The sequence below is a fragment of the Sorex fumeus genome, unplaced genomic scaffold, assembly GCF_029834395.1.
Source record: "Sorex fumeus unplaced genomic scaffold, SorFum_2.1 ptg000002l, whole genome shotgun sequence".
Classification (NCBI taxonomy): Eukaryota; Metazoa; Chordata; class Mammalia; order Eulipotyphla; family Soricidae; genus Sorex; species Sorex fumeus.
The window spans coordinates 60,410,316-60,427,556 of NW_026606059.1; the positions used below are offsets into that span (position 1 = coordinate 60,410,316).

At 38.8% G+C, this 17,241-nt stretch overlaps 1 protein-coding gene across 1 annotated transcript in view; it reads right to left on the reverse strand.

The window, feature by feature from the left end:
* The window catches only part of MTBP (MDM2 binding protein), an 86,235-nt gene that overhangs the window by 19,636 nt on the left and 49,358 nt on the right, over nt 1–17,241 (reverse strand). The window contains exons 15-17 of the mRNA XM_056110582.1: nt 12,579–12,693; nt 4,700–4,852; nt 81–176 (exon numbers count right to left, since the gene is read on the reverse strand). Of these exons, the coding sequence (XP_055966557.1) occupies nt 81–176; nt 4,700–4,852; nt 12,579–12,693 (364 nt within the window). The remainder of the gene's footprint in view (nt 1–80; nt 177–4,699; nt 4,853–12,578; nt 12,694–17,241) is intronic.

Consider the following 17,241-nt stretch of genomic DNA (forward strand, 5'->3'; position numbering starts at 1 on the left):
ACACTTAACCCTTCATGTTCATTTTATACAGACCGCAGCCACAACGCGGAGGGAAGTAAAGTATCAGGAACAAAACTTACTCAATTCCATGGTAATGACATACTGAAGCTTTTTCAAAAGGCAAACCCCGAAGTTTCTGGGGACTAAGTTCTGGTGTCAGGATGAAAGTCTTTTCCCTGAAAAATAAATAAACACGTAAGGGCTTCATTTATATTTAAAGTTTACTTAGTGAAATAGAGAAGTACCTAAAGCTAGAAATAGGATTTTCTACTCTGCAAATGAATCATACATGGAGTAAAAACTCTGTGTACTAGAAACTGTAAATTTCTGAAGTTAAGAGGGTTCTTCTTGTACCAAATTATTATCAGAAATAGAGAGATCAAGACAAAAGAATGACTTGTCATCAAAATTCAAGAAGCAGTCTTGTTCATGGATTTTTTTTTTTTGCTTGTTAGAGGACACTAATGTTTATGTATTTATGTCATCTCGACACCTACTTCAGGTGTCAGTAGTCCTTTAAATATCAGAGGATATAATGACTAGCTGACTTCAGTTATTCTGAAGTTGGCTTCTCTCTCTCTCTTTCTCGCACCCCCCCACCCCCACACCTTATTGGGCTACACCCGGCAATGCTCAGGGCTTACTCCTGGTTCTGCACTCAGGAATAATTCCTGGCAGTGCTGAGGGGGTTGGGGAGTGGAGGAACAGGGTCATATGGGATGTTGAGAATCAAACCCAGGTCAGCCATGTGCTAGGATTGCTATGTGCAAGGCAAATGCCCTCCCTGCTGTACTACTGCCTTGAAGTTCGTTTTCAATCAGGCATCATGTTAGAACTAAGCATATGATGAGCACACATCAAAAGCACCTATTCAATCCCTCCACACCAAGAGCTGGGGTATATCAGACTTGGGAAAAGAGAGGTTGTTCACTTGATCACCTGACATCCCATTACTCAGCAATTTGCTCGAGCGGGAGCCAGTAACGTCTCCATTTGTCCCTGTCGCGTGCTAGTATAGCCCAATGGCGTCTGCCTGTTCTTGGAACACGAACATCCTCAAACCTATCGTTAAAGGTCTTGACGAAGAAATCTGACCATCTGGTAGGTGGGTGCCAGGTCATTTGTCATGTTGACTTCTCGACCTAGGTACACATAACTGCTGCATTCAGAGATATTCATTCCATTGAGAGCAAATGGAGCGTCAGGACTGAGGCTGTTTCTCATAAACATTGTCTTCATAAGATTCAGCTGGAGTCTGGCCTTTCCACACTCACGGTCAAAGTCGACCAGCATTTTTGCTGCTTGGCTAATGTTTGGTGTTATTAGAATGATGTCATCAGCAAAGCGGAGGTGATGTAGTTGCAGACCATCTATCTTCACTCCCATTGCTTCCCATTTCAGTCATCACATGACGTTCTCAAGGGTGGTACTTAGAGTTTCAGTGAAATGGTATCACCCTGTCGAACCCCTCCGCGAGGAACAGTTCTTCTTCATTGTTGAAAACGGCCATGATGTGATTGATGCCTTCTAGTCTTGGTCAGACCAATGACGTCGTATTTGGTCTTTCACGCTTGCACCATCAGGTCCTTGATAGATGCCTCTGATGCCAGCATACGTGCACTGAAAGTAGTCATTTTTGTTCTTCGTTTTGGCAGCCTAGTTCGGCATTGAGATTTTATCGGCCTCTCCTTCCTCATCCTTCTTAACGCTGCTGTATTGGTGGCTCTTTCGGGGGAATAAAACTCACTGTATTTACTGGTTTTGGCATATCGAATATGCCACGGATAGCTTACCAGGCTCTGCTGTGCGTGTGCAAGGCAAATGCCCTTCCTGCTGTACTACTGCCCTGGCCCTGAAGTTGGTTTTCAATCAGGCAACATGTTAGAACTAAGCAAAAGATGAGCACATATCAAAAGCGCCTTTTCAATCCCTCCACACCAAGAGCTGGGGTATATCAGACTCGGGAAAAGAGAGATTAGTGCAAAAAAAGCGCATTTAAACTCTGGTTACTCTGACAGTGTCCCTCCTTCTTGACTGAGTTACAGATATTGATCAAATAATATTCTGGTTATTCATGAGCATATTCCTGCAGCTCAGAAAAAGTTAGAAGGAAATAGGAGAAAAATGCAGCAACAATCTTTACATAGCTAATAGGTCAAAGATTACCAAAATGTTGAACTCAGAGACTTCAAAAGTGTGTAGAAAATCAGGTACTGAGAATAAGTTTGCTATTACATTTTCTACTCTAGCATTATTAATTAAAACTGCCCATCAGTCACTGGAAATAAAGGGGGAGTATAATAAGCATTTAAAATTATTATATTAAAATAAGAAGATAAGTTTAAAAGTGAATGAAAAAAAAGCAGTTATATTCTAGGAAATCCACTTGAAAGTAGTCCATTACAAGTAAGGCTAATAAATTGCAATGACCCCCGCATTTTGACAACTGATTATAAACATGAATAACTTTCTATTATAGAACTCCTTAGGTAACTAGCAATCCTACCCCTTACCATGTTGTGCTCCATTTTTTATTTCAATTCCTATTTGTCAGCAACTGTATCTAATGTTGCTTCATGTTATTTATTACCTAGGGGTGCTGTAGGTTGCTCCTTGTGGCACCAGGGGAACCCATGGAGCCAGAACTGAACTCCAGGCTGCTGTACGCAGAGTGTGCGCGCCAGTCTTTGCTTAAGTTTACTTTCACTTGCCCATTCTAATGTAATATACATTTTCCCAATGTAAATATTATGTGGTATACTTAGAAGTTGTATTCTACTTTAAATGCAGCATTTCAGATGATTCTTTGTACAAGTACAGATTTAATAAGAACATGTAGGTTCTTTATTCTTGCCTTAGCTTATTCTTAAATCTTCACATTAATAAAAATAAATCGATATAAATGTAGATATAGATATATAGGGGCTTTTTGCTACACATAACTGTGCTTAGGGCTTACTCCTGGCTCTGAGCTCAGGGATCACTCCTGGCAGGCTGGGGGAACCATAGGAGTCCTGGGGACTGAACTCTATGGTCAGTTGCCCACAAGGCAAGTACTTGACCCGCTATACAGTCCCTTTTGTCCTCAACAGAAGATATTGAATATATCACTATTGAATATAGTGATGAAGTTCTTCTCCAACATCAAGGACCTATATCAAATACTCCTATATAACTCACCTGTGAACTACAGAATAAATAGATTTCTCCCATATAACTACAATTAGAAAGACATTCTGATCCCAAAAAGTATGCAAATGACATACTTCAGTTTAAGTAAATTCATCTGACTGCCAATTCATTCTTAATGATTTAAGCAATAATCCCAAATTAAATTAAAAAAAACACGTCTTCATTTTCTTGATACATACAACACACACACACATACACGCTTACACAGTTGGTATCCATCTCTCAAAGTCGTGGGAAAAGGAAAAGGAAAATTATTCTCAAATTGTACAATCTCATATCATTAACATCAAGTTAGTAAGAAACAGATTTAGTTAAGATGCTTAAGCTTTCAGATTAGCGTCAGATGTCTTTACTACAAATGCACATTAAAGCAATACACTTTATCATAATTTCAGATATAATTGACTACAAATAAATCCTTTGTAAAATTTACCTCAGGACTCAATATTTACCAAACCAAGTGCTATAGGTGATCAAAGTAAGTGATCTATAATTTTTAAAGTTTTTGGGTGGGTTGTTTCAAAAGAATGGATTAATAACTAAATATTGAGCAAATTATTCAAACTCATAAGTAGTTTATATCACAATTTTACCCATAACTAGTAAACTTGGTAAGTATTATTTATTAACTAGTAACTCAGTAGAAATTGTCTCAGAAGTCAAAACAGTTGTAAGTTATTCATGTGTAGATACTGAGATTTTACTTTGTATTACAGTCACAAAGCTTTATATGACTTAGTGGTAGAGTGCATACTTTGCACGTGTGAGGTCCAGGGTCTGATTCCCAGTATCTCTCTCTCACACACTCACACACACACACACACACAGACAACACACACACACACACACACACACACACACACAAAATCATTTTCATTACTTTCCCATTCTCTTCAGTTAATTGCCTGTGCTCTTTTGGCTACGAGTATGACTAGTAATATCATAACAAGTAGCCATAAAATCAAAACCAAAGTTCAACACAGCAAGGAATATTAAAGTAAAATATTTGCAAGTCAAATTATATTGTTTCTCTTACAAAAGTTTTCGGGCCAGAAAAATGGTTTAAGAATAAGGGCACTTGCCTTGCAAATGGCTGACCTAGTTTGATCCCCAGCACCACATCTGACGCTTCAGGCATCACCAACCGTGGCCCTTGAGCACAAAACTGGCAGTAAGCTCTGAGCACCACTATTGTAGATCCCCCAAAGGGGGTCAATGAGCAAGTATTGTCCTTTGAATGTAAAGTAAATGCTAAGGACTTCCATAATGGATAGACTGAGGTTGCTTTTATTATTCCTATTTCCCTTACAATCAGTATCATAAAACAGGAGCATATTTAGCTAAGGCAAAATGTGGGATTAAGGCCAAATACAAAATGGGATCAAACCTGCAAATTCTGCCTACATAACACAGGGCTTCCCTTAACTGGAAAAATGAGATTCCATGTTTCTGGAAAAAAAAAAAAAGACTTAAAAATTTCCTGGGAATTTTAAGTTTATTAACTCACCCCTTTTGAATCTGTAAAGGCTGCAGCTCTCCAATTGGCAATCCATCTGAGGTAAAAAATTTCAGCAATTCTTTAGCATCTAATGTGACAGAATCCCGTGGACCCTCTTTGTGGCCCAGCAATTGTTCAGATGAACGAGGTAATGAACCAGATCTGTGAAAATAATATCACATGGATTTATTAAAACTGGCGATTAAGTGACCACAGTCAGGAAAAATATATCTGAGCAGAAGCCAGAAAAAACACACAGAGAATACTGAAGAACTATACATTTACAGGGGAAATAAAGTCATTGCAAATAATTTACTATCAATTCTTTAAATAGTATATTGAGGTCACTATAAAACTTACAGTTACCCTGCTACTAATAATAATGTTCCTACTTAAGCTAAAAAAAAGTATTATTTTGGGAGAGAGGGGTTTAAGACCAGAGTCAGCAGTGCTCAGGGGTGACTCTCAGTTCTGTGCTCAGGGGTCACTGTGGGCTGTGCTCATAGGACCGTGTGGTGTCGGGATCAAATCTGCACTAAGTACTTTGAGCTATCTCCTCAGTCCGCAAATGTTTCTTTATAAATCACAGCATGAATAATTATTTAGTAGTATGAACTAATCCTATAAAATTCTAATCTCTTTTATATGTTCTGTAATCCCTCAGTATTGTAAATCTTGACAGCAGAGACTGAATGTTCAACAATTATATAAATTTGAAAGATTACTTGAAGCGTAAGTATGAAATGAAACAGTAATCAGATATCTCTCCAAGGTCTTTTCTAGCCATGATTATGACATAATGAATAAGCACTGAATTGTTATTAAAACATGGGAAAGATTTTACACTTTTGAGCTACTTTATATAGAATATATTCTTAGTCCTCACAAATTTCCTTGGAGAAGAAAACCCACCAGAGTATCTTAAACTAAAGGGGCATCTGAGAATAAGTACTTTATAAAATGAAAATCTGCATACCAAGCCTAAAAAGCAATCATTATTCCTATTCTCCAGGTAGAAAGATTATCAGAAAAGACTGCATTATAGAGGAGTCAGGCAGTTATTTAGAGCGATAACACAAGAACTAGACTGACTCCTAATTAGGCACTCTAATTTCTCATTACAGACTATAATTTCCAATTTCTAATCTATCCCTCTATACACCTCCTAAGTCCCAAACAAGATTTTAAAATTAGAAATATGAAAATAGTTTCAGATAATGCTAAATTTCTCATCAAGGACTAAGTCACAAATTATACTACTGCTGTTACCATAACAAAAATAAAATCTTTCAAAACTAAAAATGGTATTTCTGACTTTGCATGAATTCAACTATTTCTTCATTATTCTATGGCTCAAATAAAATCAAGAATTTTTGCAAATTATATGATTAATATTTTGACATGATGTTTTAGGTATATATCTCTGCATTAAAGATTAATAATGTACAAACAATTCCCCTGCCCCTTCCTAATCCATTTATTTTTAAATTAAAAATATAAACATAATAAAAACAGTCCAACTAGAAGACACTAAAATATTTTCTCTTAATTTCATACCCCAAGAGGGCAAAAACTACATTAACAATTTAATTAAATTTCTATTTAGCTGTTTTCTAGAAGTGATTCAGGATGAAGGTGCCAATGAATACTACTTTCCGTCAATTTACATGTCAGATATAATGGAGAAACAACTTATATTTATACAACACTCTGGGGCTGGAGCGATACACAGCTGCTAGGGCGTTTGCCTTGCACAAAGCTGACCTGGATTCGATTTCTCCATCCCTCTCTGAGAGCCTAGCAAGCTACCAAGAGTATCCAGCCCGCACAGCAGAGCCTGGCAAGCTCCCTGTGGTGTATTTGATATGCCAAAAACAGTAACAAGTCTCACAATGGAGACGTTACTGATGCCCACTGGAGCAAATCAATGAATGGGAGGACACTGCTACAGTACAATACTCTGGACACAAATATACCAAAGCAATTAAACAAAATCCAACATGATAAATCATACTATCAAGACATATTTTTCAATTTAAAAAAATAAATGAAACCAAAAAACCACAACACACAAAAATAAAAATACCAAAGAAACAAATTAGTGAGATCATTCAAAGAACAGATAAATCAAGGTAAAAAAGAAGTCCAATTAATCCTTACTGTGTCTTCTCAACATATGAAATAAGAGATTGCGATAAATAAGGAAGAGAACAAAAACCAATCAGGTATTGAAAATATGACTGCCAAAAATATAACAAAAGGTGAAAGCAACCGTCGGAGAAAAGATTTTCGAACACAGAGCAGACATTAGGTTAAGTGAAGTAAGTCAGAAGAAGGATAAACAGAGGATGATATCAATATATTATATGTGGTTTTTATAGGGCTGGAGTGATAGCACAGCAGTAGGGTGTTTGCCTTGCATGCAGCCAGCCTGGCTGAGCCAGGTTCGATTCCTCCGCCCCTCTCAGAGAGCCTGGCAAGCTACCGAGAGTATTCAGTATGCCAAACACAGTAACAACAAGTCTCACAATGGAGATGTTACTGGGCCCACTCGAGCAAATCGATGAACAACGGGAGGACAGTGACAGGGTTACTGGATGAGGAAAGGCAAAGGTTTAATGGGGGAATGCGTAGGTCACCCTTGGTCCCAAAATACAGAGAAGGAAAGACAACGGGTGTAGAGTGGGTGGAAGGAGAGAAGAGACAGGTGAGAAGCAATAGGGGTTAAGGGTCAGGTCAAGGTTCACTGGTGGTGTTAAGGAATGACAGAAGTAAATATCCAAAGGACAGTGTCAACAACATTAAAATCGTAAGACTCAAACTTTGAAAGGTGCCTGTCAAGGAGGGAGGTGGGGTTTGGGTAGGAGAGGGAACCTGGAAACACTGGCAGACGGAAGCTGGCGCTGGTGGCAGAGTCGGTGATGGAACACGTATGTCTAAAATCTAACTATAAATAATTTTGTAAATCATGTTGGGTGCTTTAATAAAATAAAATTTAGAAGAAAAAAAAGAACACAGAACAGAAAAGAGATGGATTATTGAGAGGGGGAAAAAATACAACTTCAAAGAAAAAAATCACTCCAGAATGCTAAAACATATTTCAGAGGGTGAGGGAAAAAGGAAAACAGAGCAAAGAACATCATAAGAAGCAACAGAGTATTTCCCAACACTCATCCTACTCTTCAAAGCTAGAAATCTAAATGATCTAAGATGTCTCTTTTTGCCTGTCATCAACATCTAATCCATTTAATCAGTTTTTTTTTTTAAATCCCAATTTACCACCAAAATAAATCCCGAATCTGTTACTAGTCTGGTTGCAAATCTCTCTCACTCACTTAGCCTACAGAAAAAGCTACTTAACTGATTGGCAAGAGAGGGAAACAGGATGTCTTGTTCTTAATATCTTGTTCCTACAATCTATTTGCCACAAAAAAGCAAAAGTCATTCTACAAAATCAGATCACACCAATCTGCTATAAAAACCTTTCAAAAACTCAGCAATGTGTTTAAAAAAAACCCCATAAAACTCTAAGTCTGCATTATGACTAAAAAGACCCTCCTTTATTCACTAGATCTCAATTCAAGAGACGCTTCTCAAAGATGCCATCCTGACCTCATCAAAGTTTGCACCACTTCACTTTCTCCAGCAAATTACACTGCCCCGCATTTCTGTCAATGATTTCATTCATTACAGATTTCTTCCCCCCAGGTTTTGGGACCACACCTGATAGTGCTCAGAGCTTACTCCTGGCTCTGCACTCAGGGATCATTCCAGGCTGGGTTCTAGGGACCATATAGGGTGCCAGGTACGGAAACTGGATCAGCCACATGCAAGGCAAGCACCCTACCCATTACACTAACTCTCCAGCCCCTCCATGTAATATTTAACTGTTGTATTTATTTATTTCTCTTTACATTTTACTTACATATTTATTTTTTTTGTAGTGTGGGTATTGAGCCCAGGACCTTTATACATGCAAAGCGAGTATTCTTCCACTGAGCTACATTGCTGGCCCTACTTTCTTCTTTTCTTTTGATACAGTCTCCCATTAAAGGTGACTCTAAGAGGAGAGCTTGACACACAGACGGTGCTCAACAAATATCTTCTAATGTATCTTAACAACATATTAAAAGTGGCCAATGCCATAAACAGAAGAATTAAAAATGAATCTGGAAACTGTCACTTTCAGTTTGGGGGAAGTGGGTAATTTAAGGGACCGGAATTATTCTCCCTCTTTTGTTTTATCATTCTAGAGTTAGGTCCTGAGTGCTCAATTTTTAAAAAAAATTTTTATTAGTGAAACACCTTGGGCTTCAATTATACAATGATCGAGTATCCATCCCTCCCCCAGTGCCTATTTTCCACCACCACGGATCCCAGTATCCCTCCCACCATCCAACCCCCCGCCCCCCCCCCCCCCCCCCCCCCCGCCAATCCACCCTGCCTCTGTGGCAGGGCATTCCCTTTTGTTCTCTCTCTCCTTTTGGGTGCTGTGGTTTGCAAAAGAGGCATTGAGTGGCAATCATGTTCGGTCTATAGTCTACTTTCAGCACGCATCTCCCATCCTGGGAGGATCCTCCCAACACCCTTTATTTGGTGCTCCCTTCTCTATCTGAGCTCCCTTTTCCCCTAGCATGTGCAGCTGGCCCCCAAGCCATGGAGTAAACCTCCTGGTACTTATCTCGGATATTCTTGGGTGTTAGTCTCCTATTTTGTTACTTTATGTTCCCCAGATGAATGCAATCTTTCTACGTCTGTCCCTTTATTTCTGACTCATTTCGCTGTGCATGATACTTTCCATGTAGTACCACTTGTATGTAAATTTCATGACTTCATCTTTTCTAACAGCTACATAGTACTCCATTGTGTAGATGTACCAAAGTTTCTTTAACCAGTCATCTGTTCTCGGGAACCCTGAGTGCTCATTTTTTCTTTTTTAAATTGGGTGTTTTTTTTTTCTTTTTTTTTTCTTTTATTATTTTTAGTGAAACACCATGAGGTACAGTTGTAGATTTACAATTTTTTGTGCTTAGGTTTCGATTATACAATGATCAAATACCCATCCCTCCACCAGTGCCCATTTTCCATCACCATGGATAATATCCCTCCCCCCCATCCCCCCAACAAACCCCCCCCCCCCGCCTCTGTGGCAGGCCAATCCCTTGTGTTCTCTCTCTCCTTTTGGGTGTTGTGGTCTGCAAAAGAGGCTTTGAGTGGCAAACATGTTCAGTCCATAGTCTACTTTCAACATGCAACTCCCATCCTGGGAGGATCCTCCAAACACCCTTTATTTGGTGCTCCCTTCTCTGCCCTTTCCCCTTGAATGCCCGGCTGGCCTCTAAGCTATGGAGTAATCCTCCTGGTGTTGATCTCAGCTATTCTTGGGTATTAATCTCATATTTTGTTTCTTTATATTCCCCAGATGAATGCAATCTTTCTATGTCTATCCCTCTCTTTCTGACTCATTTCGCTTAGCATGATACTTTCCATGTTGTACCACTTGTTTATAAATTTCATGACTTCATCTTTTCTAACAGCTACATAGTACTCCATTGTGTAGATGTACCTAAGTTTCTTTAACCAGTCATCTGTTCTTGGGCATTCAGGTTTCTTCCAGTTTCTGGCTATTGTAAAGAGTGCTGCAATGAACAAACAAGTGCAGATATCACTTCGACTATACATTTTTGCCTCTTTGGGATATATTCCCAGGAGTGGTATTGCTGGGTCAAATGGGAGCTCAATTTCTAATTTTTTGAGAATCGTCCATACTGTTTTCCAGAAAGGCTGAACCAGTCGACATTCCCACCAACAGTGAAACAGTGTCCCTTTCTCGCCACATCCGCGCCAGCATCGGTTGCTTTTGTTCTTTTGGATGTGGGCCAGTCTCTGAGGTGTGAGATGGTATCTCATTGTGGTTTTGATCTGCATCTCCCTGATAATTAATGATGTAGAGCATTTTCTCATGTGCTTTTTTGCCATTCGGATTTCTTCTTTGAGAAAGTTTCTGTTCATTTCATTGTCCCATTTTTTGATGGGGTTGGATGTTTTCTTCTTGTGGAGTTCAACCAGTATTTTGTATATCCTTGATATCAACCCCTTGTCAGATGTGTGTTCGGCGAATATCCTTTCCCATTCTGTAGACTGTCTTTGTATTTTGGTCACTGTTTCTTTGGAGGTGCAGAAGCTTTTTAGTTTAAGATAGTCCCATTTATCTATCTCTGTTTTCACTTGCTCGGCCAGTGGCGTGGCATCTTTGAAGATACCATTAGCTTCAATGTCATGGAGGGTTTTGCCAACTTTGTCTTCAATGTACCTTATGGTTTCTGGTCTGATGTTGAGGTCTTTAATCCATTTTGATCTTACTTTTGTACATGGTGTTAGGCAGAGTTCTAAGCCCATTTTTTTGCATGAGGCTGTCCAGTGATGCCAGCACAATTTGTTAAAGAGACTTTCCTTACTCCACTTCACATTACTTGCACCTTTATCAAAGATTAGATGATCACATGATTGAGGGGAGATGTCAGTGTATTCAAAAATTGGGTGTTTTTTAATTGTCTTTGATTTTTCTTTTTGGGTCACACTCAGCGATGCACAGGTCACTCCTGGGCTCTGCACTCAGGAATTACCCCTGGCGGTACTCAGGGGACCATATGGGATTCTGGGAATTGAATCCGGTTGGTCGCGTGCAAGGCAAACGTCCAACCTGCTGTGTTATTGCTCCAGCCCCAAGTGCTCAATTTTTTGGTAAGTGAATCAAGAAAAACAAATCCAAGACTGAAAGCTAAATATTCCTCTAATCATTTGCGATCTTGTAAAGATTAATTGGACTTTTAACTTGTCTGATCTGTTTCTTGAATGGTTAAATTAAAAATTGGGCTGGAGAAAAGTTCAAAGGGCCAAATGGAAGCTCTGCATGCAAGAAGTATGTGTTTGATCACTAGCACCATATGGTCCCCTAAGCACTGACTCAGGAGCACTCCTGGGTATCACTAGATGGAGCCCACAGCCCCCTCAAACAAAAGCAACAACAACAAAAAAAAAAACGAAAACACTTAACTGTACTTCTTCAAGTTGTCATAAGAACTCTACAAGAATGCACAACAGAAACAACTGATAGTGATTCAAAGGAGGGTACTATTATCTTTCTTACTCATTTTTCTTATATATTCAAGCAGCATTGTGTCCCCACCCCCACCCCCAACCGCCCCGTCATTGTATTAAACCCCTGACTGTGTTGGCAGGTAAGTGCCAGGAGAGGCTCCTGGGGTTTCTGAGCAATGCCTCTCTGCCCACCCCCCATTACTGTTATTAAATAAGTCAGGGAGTGTAAGACAACTACTAGATGGTTTTAAGCCTATGTAGTATACTATTGACAAACGTAAATGAACTGGAAAAAACAAACAGCAAAACAAACTCACACTCAGTGAAAACTATAGCACCTCTGGAAGAAAAGAGAAAGGCAGGAGAAATGGCAGTGTGGTCTCTGAGTAGGGAGAAGACATTAGAATTTTGGTGGCGGTTGTAGGGGGGGCGGGGATCATACACAATGAAAGATGTGATACAATACCCCTATAGACTATAAACTCTATAGTATTATAAACCAGTGACAAACTGATAGAAATGAATGAAATACCATCTCATATATTGGCAGGTTGCAGTTTAGAGTAGACCTTAAAAGTTCTTTAAAAAAAGACCTTAAAAAAAAAAACAAACAACCTTGTAACTCTGGGGTAATGAACACTAACCACTTTCCTGTGTTTACCACAGGACTCATTTTGTAATAGATGTAAGTATCGAATCATTATGCTTCACACCTAAAATGTACTATCATATCAGTTATTTCTCAACTCAAAAAAAAAAAAAAGAGTCTGAGCCATTTAAATGTTACCTCATTTTCTGTTTGGCTTTTTCAAAAGTTTCCAAATTCTGAAGAACATGCCTTTCGGGCCATTCTAAGGGATTACTCTCCATTAAACTTGAGGAAACAGGTGCGACTGGGACATCTACAGAGAAAGAAAACCAGGTAAGTCCTGAAAAGTACTGACTTACTGAATTTTGCTACATATAAATGCAAACAAATATATATATACATATACATCTATATACACACACACATGCTTACACATAAACATGCATTTCTGCATTAAATCATGCTAAACTGAAAAAATACCACAAAAAATGTTCCACAGAAAGTTATTATGTCTTTGATTGCCTGAACTATGCAAAATGCCATAGAAAAGGTTTTTGGAAGGGATGGGATCGTATAGAGGTAGGGTGCCTGCTCGCATGCTTGCATGTCAGGTTCAATCCCTGGCATCCCAGAAGGTCCCTTGAGCCTCAGGAGTGACCCTGAGCACAGAGAGAGAACCAGGAGTAAGTCCTGACAGCAACCATGTGTTACCCAAAACAAAAAACAGTAACAACAAAATAACCAAAACCCAAAAACTATTTTAAGCAGAAAAATCTCATATTATAATGGAGGGAATTTTGTGTTGTTGTTTAGGGCCATATCTGGCAGTGCCCATGGTTTATTCACAGTGGTGCTGAGGGAACCTTTTTGTCAGGAATCAAACCTGGAGATCCTACATACAAAGCTTTCACTCAGTCCGTTAGGCTCTCTCTCCCACCCAATAAAAGACATTTTAAACAGAAAGAAAAATTAAACGTAAATGGAAACAGAGGCCAAGTACTGTTATTTTTCCCTTTTCATATTAAGCTATTTAGCCTTGAATGTTTCAAAATAATTTTAACATCAGTATTTAATACTCCTACCAAACATTCACTACACATATACCACAGTACCCTTTTTTAGTAAGGTAATGAAATACCGGTGACCTTACAAAATGTGATCTATAACAAATAATCTCTTTTTAATATTGCTTTCCATTGTTTAACATGGCTTTCCACTAAAATATGTCTCAAGAAAGCAAGTATTAGCAGTTCAAACAGTTGCCTGCTAGGTTCACAAAATAACGCAAGTCATTTGAATCAAAAGTAAAAATTAGCTGCCCAAATTATTACAATTCACTGTTAACTGAGTATGAAAGCTACAAATCTATAAATCACTTATTAAGGAGCTGATGGTTAAAACACTCATACATTCTATGTACTGGTGGGAATAATTTAATGTCATTCTTACAGCAAAATAAAATACAATATTGCATATTGCATGTACATAGTTGTCAGGACAGTGAAACATGCAGATAAGTAAAATGCATACAAAGGGTCTCAGGAAAACCACGAATAGTACTTTAATACAAAAACATAAAAACAATCACTTTATCAAAAAACAAAAAAGTAAGAGCAATACAAAAGGGGAGGTGGGCTGGCTACAAATCACAAAGGAAACGTTACTGCAGATACACACATAGGGCCAAAGACCTTGCAGGCCATATATACTTATACTGGATAAATCACAAAGAAAAGAGTACATTATAATGGGGATACTCTGTTTTTAAAAGCATTATACAAATACCAAAGGATCTGCATTAAAATGTTTGAAGTAATAAAATTATGACCTCATAGAATTATCTAGGAAATCCATTTATGTAGTACCTTTAGCAATTTGGAGGCAATGGTAAATAAAATTATTGGATTAAGACATTTCCTCCAGCCTGATTTTGTTATACATGGAAGAGTTTTTATAAAGAACGAACAGATCAGCCTTAACAATTACTAATAACTTCTAATATGCATGGCTACAAATACAGGGTTGAAAGACGGAACGAAATTAACCTTCCTGCTTCTTCTGCTACCTAATGGGCATGCAGATATAAGCATTCAAACAAAAACTCTGAGGGCTGCTTCACATCACAGCTTCATTCTTGGGAGTCATGTTCAAAGTCACGAAGCAGCACATTTTAGAACAGGTTTAGAAAACTTCAGGAGGTATTTCATTGTTATCAGTGCTTAGTCCTCTGTGCAAGCAACAGTGCCAGGCTCGTGACAGAATGGAGAAAGCAAATAGGAACACAGGGAATACAGGGTTTAGAGAGAAGACGACAGCCAGCTAGCCAGTAATTACCTAGAGTCCATAATGTAAAATGCGACAATTATGTGTAGAAAAACTACAGGGAAGAATTATGTCGGGAAACAGTTTATACTCAGCAAGACCTAGAAAAGGCTGTTGCAGAGAAGACATTGAAAGGCAGACTTAGGGCAGGAACGAGGCCCCAGGGCCTGCAGTACATGCTTTGCATGCAGGAGGAGGTCTGGGGACATCACAGTGTGGTCCCCTAAGAACCAACAGGAGACACCCCTAAACGCTGGAGCTGGGAGAAACCCTCAGCCCTGCTGGGTGTATGTTCCTCACCCCCACCCTACTACACACAAAACAAACAACAACCAAAAGCAGAAAAAAGGGAGAAAAAGCGAATGACAGATTCCTAAGAAATGACTGTCAAAGCGAAAGTGGCACTGGGAGAAGCTGAAAGTCAGAGATCACTTAGGTACTTACAGTTCACATAAATAGTGCAGTGCCATGTGTAACAGGAAGCAATCACAAAGGTGTGAGTCATGGAGAGAGATACAATTCATGTTTTAAGATGAGTACTCTTGTAATTCAATGTGGTAACAATGTCTTGGGACTTTGTACAATTCTTTGTAAAATGCATTCCATTTATTAACGTTATTGCAATGCTTTGAGCCCTTCTGATCTTTCAATGATTTGTTACTATTCAAATCCTGATTAAGCCAGTCTCTCTCCATCTTAGTTCTCTCTGCAGCTCACCTATGTGGCTAGCCTACCTAGAAACCCCCTCCCCTCCTCTTTGTCCAAACCCTACAAACTACTGATGGTCTACAGAAAATCCCTTGGCTGCTAACAGTGTTCTGTGGATCATCTACTCAATTCTGACTCCTCTAAATTCTTATTCATTTATCAAACCAGCATGCCTACAATGCTTATTTTATACTGAGCAACACTATAGGAAACTTACAAATTAATTCTTTTAAACTTCAGCGCAACCTATGTATTTCCTCACTGAAAGAGAAAAAGAGAGAAAGAGAAAGAAAGAAAGAGACAGAGAGAAGGAAAGAAAGAGGAAAAAGAAACAAAGGATTCTCAAAAAATTAGAAATTGAGGTCCCATTTGATCCAGCAATACCACTCATGGGAATATATCCCAGAGAGGCAAAAAAGTACAGTCGAAGTGACATCCGCAATTGTCTGTTTATTGCAGCACTCTTTACAATAGCCAGAATCTGGAAAAAACCTGAGTGCCCGAGAACAGATGACTGGTTAAAGAAACTTTGGTCCATTTACACAATGGAGTACGATGTAGCTGTTAGACAAGATGAAGACACGAAATTTACATACAAGTGGTACTACATAGAAAGTATCATGTTAAGCGAAATGACTCAGAAAGAAAGGGATAGACATAGAAAGATTGCATTCATCTGGGGAACATAAAGTAACAAAATAGGAGACTAACACCCAAGAATGGCCAAGATTAGTACCAGGAATTTTACTCCATGGCTTGGAGGCCAACCACACATACTAGGGGAAAAGGGAGCTCAGATAAAGAAGGGAACACCAAAGAAAGGTGTTGGGAGGATCCTCCCAGGATGGGAGAAGCATGCGAAAAATAGACTATAGACTAAACATGATTGTCACCCATTGCCTCTTTTGCAAACCACAACACCCAATAAGAGAGAAAGAACAAAAGAGAATGCCCTGCCACAGAGGCAGGGTGGGATGGGGGGTATGGGGGTGGGAGGGATACTGGGATCCGTGGTGGTGGGAAATGGGCACTGGTGGAGGGATGGGTACGTGATCACTGTATAATTGAAACCCAAGCACAAAAATGTGTAAGTCTGAAACTCTACCTCATGATATCTCACTATTAAAAAAATTTTTAATAAAAAAAGAAACAAAGAAGGAAAGAGAGAGGAGAGAGAAGAAAAGAGACAAAGAAAGAAAGAGAAATAAAGAAAAAGAGAGAGAAGAGAGAAGGAAAAAGATGAGAAGGAGAGAAGGAAAGAGGCAAAAAAGAAAGAAACAAAGAAAGGAGAGAGAAGGAGAGAGAAGAGACAACGAAAGAGAAAAAAAGAAAAAGAAAGAGAGAGGAGAGAAGGAAAGAAAAATGAAAGGAAGGAAGGAAGGAAGGAAGGAGAGAAGGAAAGAGGCAAAAAAGAAAGAAACAAAGAAAGGAGAGAGAAGGAAAGAGACAAAGAGAAACAAAGAAAAAAAGAGAGGAGAAGGAAAGATGAGAGAAAGGAAATAAGAAAGAAAGAAAGAAAGAAAGAAAGAAAGAAAGAAAGAAAGAGAGAGAAAGAATGAAAGAAAGAAAGAAGAAAGAAAGAAAGAAAGAAAGAAAGGAAGGAAGGAAGGAAGGAAAGAAAGAAAGGAAAGAAAGAAAAGAGAGAGAAAGGAGGTTCAGAATGGTTCAAGAATCTGTCCAGGATCACACAACAAACTAGCTACAGAACCAGAATTCAACTTCAATATTTTTGGCTCCAAAGCTCATGATGTTGCCAAGAAGTGATAAGTTCTTTCACTTACTGAAAATAGCCCCACTGAGAAGTAACCATAAACTGCCTTCTGTCATTATT